Raw genomic sequence first — 4,187 nt, 5'->3', positions numbered from 1 at the left:
GGGGGTGGGGGGGGGTATTATTTGGTGTTTCTTCTGGTAAGTGGATGACACAGCTGATGACTACTTGATGGCCTAAGCAATAGACTTTTTCTTAATTTCTTAATCATTCTTCATTTGAGAAGAAGGAAAGGAGAACCAGGGAGGGCCAGGCGGCTATTTGGGGCGGAGGCATTTATTAGTCCAAAGTACTTGGCGACTAGTTGATGGGCTCCATGATTAACTGGAGTGATTGACTACTGCCCGGTCTTGTTTTTCATGACGGAAAGACAGATGCCTCTTTTGGAGCGGGGCGTTTACTTGTCAAAAAGTAATTTGTTGGATGTGTTCTCGTGAGATTTTGCGAAAGGTCCTGCTTCTCATATATTCCTGCACAATAGGGACAACCGAAACAGTGACAAATATTTTTCGCAAGCAGGAAGTTAGTCCCTGTGTGTGTGTGTGTGTGTGTGTGTGTGTGTGTGTGCGCGCGGGCGTAACATTAGCGTTCATGTGTGATGGCTTTCGGCTTGTACGTGCCAGCTGCCATGAAGCTAAAAATAAAGCTCATAAGAAAAGTGACCAGTGACCATATAAGCGATATATCTCAATATCAACTTGCGTTCACCCTGTCGTCGCCTTTGAGAATCAATTCGAACAATTTCTCCTCTCGCGTTACACAAAATATTGGATTTTAAAGAATGGATTTGGTGTTCATTCGTTACGTCTCAATCTTATGGAGCAATTAGCATGGCTTCTCCATCTTTCCTTTTCATCTCTTCATGAGATGTTTCTATGTTATTAATTGATTATTTTAACTCTTTTTTTCTGCATAAAAATGACCTAAAGACATAAATATATAAACAAATAAAAAGAAAAAATAGTAATCAACAGACAACCAAAGGCACTTGTGATTACTGCTGGGATAGGCTTGAGCATTGCCCTCGTGAGGATGAAGCAATTCAGATAATAGCTGGATGGATGGATAAATCTATACATGGATCAAGAATTTTTTAAAATAGAAGCATGGATTTTTTTTTTTTTTTACATAAATAAGAATGCGTCAATGAAATACCATAGCCTGCAATATGTCCAGATGTGAATGTGAAAAGCAGCAAGAACAGTCAGCAGCATTATATGAAGCAAAAAAAGCCTTTTGTGTATCAATAAATAGACTACATTTTGCATATTAGCACGGATTAAATGATGAATAATACATGAATGGAATACTATGGCATTAAATCTATGTAGACATCGAAGTAAATCGCAGCAAGAGTAGTCAGCAGCATTGAAGGTGCCAAGAAAACTGCACATGGATCAATAAAGAGTCTATATTTGGATTGACAATGACACGTGCGTCAGAGACATCGAAACAATAGGGTGCCGTATTATACTGTGCATCCAATAAAAACGTCAGTAAAAATAGTCATAAATTGGCAACTGCTTTGCAGAAGACACACAAGAGCAGTCCATACGGTAGTTACATTGCACGTGGAAAAAAAGATGCAAAAGCTTGATTCTCTCTGCAACGGCGTGTCTGGACATTTGCGCGGAGTTTGGTTTTCAGGCATTTGGCACGACAATATTGCCTGAGGACCTCCTCCTAACTAAACATGAAGTCATAAATATCAGTGGCACAAGCTCACGCACTTAAACATGAAGTCACATCATGAGCGCAGCGCCTTATTTGGTCCCTCAGGAAAAAAAAAAAAAAAAAAAAAAAGACAGAAAATCCTTCTTATTGTTTGTTTGTTTGGAGCCTACAGCACAACAACAACAAAAACAAAACCCAAGTATCTGAAGAGTGGTGTGTGGACTCCACGTTAGATTCTTTAAAAATGTCCCTGTTTTCATTTGAACTATGTGGCATTATGATCCCTGAAGCTTTCAAGTGACATACTTTTTCAATGTGACTTTAAGAAGTTAAGATTAAAAAAACGACAACAACCTAATCCGATTTCCAAGAGCCTCTGTTTCAAGTCAGGCATCTGCATTCACATTGGATACTTTTACTCTGAGGCCCTCTGCAAACGTGGCTATTGATACCACAACTCTGCGTTCCCTCATGTGGAAAATACGCCTCGGGTGGCATCACATCAGGCCAACTCACGTCTGCGGCCTTCTTCTCCGACAGCTCCAGTTTCTCTTGAGCGTCCTTCAGAGCCTCCGAGTATTTGTCCAGCTCATCTTCTGTTCCCTTCAGCTTCTTCTGCAGAGCCAGCAGGTCATCCTCCAGCTGAAACGTCAGTCAGGTGTTACTGTGGATCACTCAGCCGCGAACGAAACCAGAGCGAAATCATCTGTCATCACATCATAAGGCAGGAAGAGGTTGAGAAGGAGCAGGGTTGCTCCCAAAAGTACAGTTGTTGTATTTTACTGTGAAACAACAGGAATAATAAAGTATTTGATCAACTGCAGATGAGGGAGTTTTTTTGTTTTTAATTTCTTTATTTTATTTTTTTTTTTATAATAGATACTGTTCACTGGTAGTATTTATCTATTTTTATGCATTGTCAATGTCAGAAGTGGAAATAGTTGAGCATTTATTTCATCAACTGCAGATCTGGGAGGCATTTCTTTATTTGTTTATTTATTTATTTACTGTATTTATTTTTACAATAAGATGATATTTGGGATTTTTTTTGTGTGTGTGTGTGTGTGTGTGTGTGGCTGTAAACGTTTATCTGTGAAGGGGGAGGCATCTATTAGAGCCGAGGAATCTATTTTATTTTTTCATAATGGGAAACAATACCATAAGCATCTTACAATGAATAATTTGTTTGGGGGTTTTGAGGGTGGCAAGAGTGGGAAAATTATTGAGGTCAATTATTTGTGTAGCATTTATTTAAATCAACTGCACACGCTGCGTTGCAATCTGTTGGAATCTATTTGGGGCAAGCAGGCTATTTTGGGGGAATAATAGTGAAAAATGTCACTATTACAAGATGTATGAAAAAATAAAGTCATGTTTTAGGATGTCAGGTTTTCTGGCATATTTCCCTCATATCTTGTTGGTGAGAAAGAAGGATATTGCCAATATCTTACAATTTTTGAATGTCTCTGTTATGACTATGTCAGAAGATGAAATTATTCAATTACTTGTGTAGCATTGATTTTATCAAGTGTAAATGTATGTGGGGGGCGGGGCTTATTTTAAACTTCTGCTTGGGGTATACAGTATTTCAATTGACGTCAAGTGAAAGAGAAGTTGAAAACGGAAATGCTGCAAAACGGCAAAGAACAAGGCAGATTTTTGGAACCCAAAAGTGGCAGAGCGCCCTGCGATATAAAAATCACAACATTGTGGAGGAAGCGCCTGTTAGTCTACTGGAGCCCGACTTGTCGTAAAAGTCATTGTCACCACATTTGACATGAGCTCATCTTTAACACTTTACAACACACAGTAAGAGCCCACACTTGGTAAACTTCGGCGGCTGCTTTCGCGCTCTGGTAGGTGCTGCTGTTTTGGGAAGCATCAACGGTCAAATCGGCTCACCGTGAGGCAACAGGCAACTACTTGACGGTCTCAGCAATGAACTCTGTAATGCCTAACATAGTGTCTCGGGATTTTTTTCCTTCCTGATGAGAAAAGGGAACCATCTACTAGAACAGTGGTTCTTAACCTGGGTTCGATTGCACCGCAGGGGTGAATTAGGTCTCAGGGGTTCGACGGAGCCTCTGCCATGGAGGTAAAGACATACCCGACTCAACATATCAATTAGTTATGACACGCCCGCTTGGCCATCACTGGCTGCAGATGATCACATAACAACGCTTGTCCAATCAGTGCTGCGGGAAATTTTGTTCGCTCAGTTGTCAACGTGTGACTGTCGTAATAAAAAAAACAAACAAAAAAAACCCGCATACTTATGTCTTGAAATTTGATTAACTTTTTTTCTGTTTTTTTTAATAAATGCATTTTTTTATGTCTTGAATTTGGAAAGAGTCATATTCTTGTTTTTCAAGGGTTCGGTGAATGCGCATATGAACCGGTTGGGTTCGGTACTTCCAACAAGGTTAAGAAGCACTGTACTAGAAGGAGGTGTTTCTTTGTTTTTAGTGGATGAGGCACCCGGTAACGAGTTAATGTGCTCAGTCATCAACTCATTGTACTGGCACGAACAATAACATCGATGAACCCGAGTACTACATCTTCATTTTCGAGAGATGGCTGTTGTTTTAGATAATACAGTCATAAAAAAAAAAAAAAA

At 39.7% G+C, this 4,187-nt stretch overlaps 1 protein-coding gene across 1 annotated transcript in view; it reads right to left on the bottom strand.

Annotated features, from left to right (window-relative positions):
- Positions 1-1,936: 1,936 nt before the first annotated feature.
- The window catches only part of LOC109507404 (tropomyosin alpha-1 chain-like), a 14,352-nt gene continuing 12,101 nt past the window's right edge, over positions 1,937-4,187 (bottom strand). The window contains exon 2 of the mRNA XM_019856814.1: positions 1,937-2,212. Within this exon, the coding sequence (XP_019712373.1) occupies positions 1,952-2,212 (261 nt within the window). The 3' untranslated portion in view covers positions 1,937-1,951. The remainder of the gene's footprint in view (positions 2,213-4,187) is intronic.

Source organism: Hippocampus comes, unplaced genomic scaffold, assembly GCF_001891065.2.
Source record: "Hippocampus comes isolate QL1 unplaced genomic scaffold, H_comes_QL1_v1.1 scaffold105, whole genome shotgun sequence".
NCBI classification, from domain to species: Eukaryota; Metazoa; Chordata; class Actinopteri; order Syngnathiformes; family Syngnathidae; genus Hippocampus; species Hippocampus comes.
Note: the sequence above shows the minus strand (reverse complement) of the source record. Positions and strands in the feature narration are given on the sequence as shown.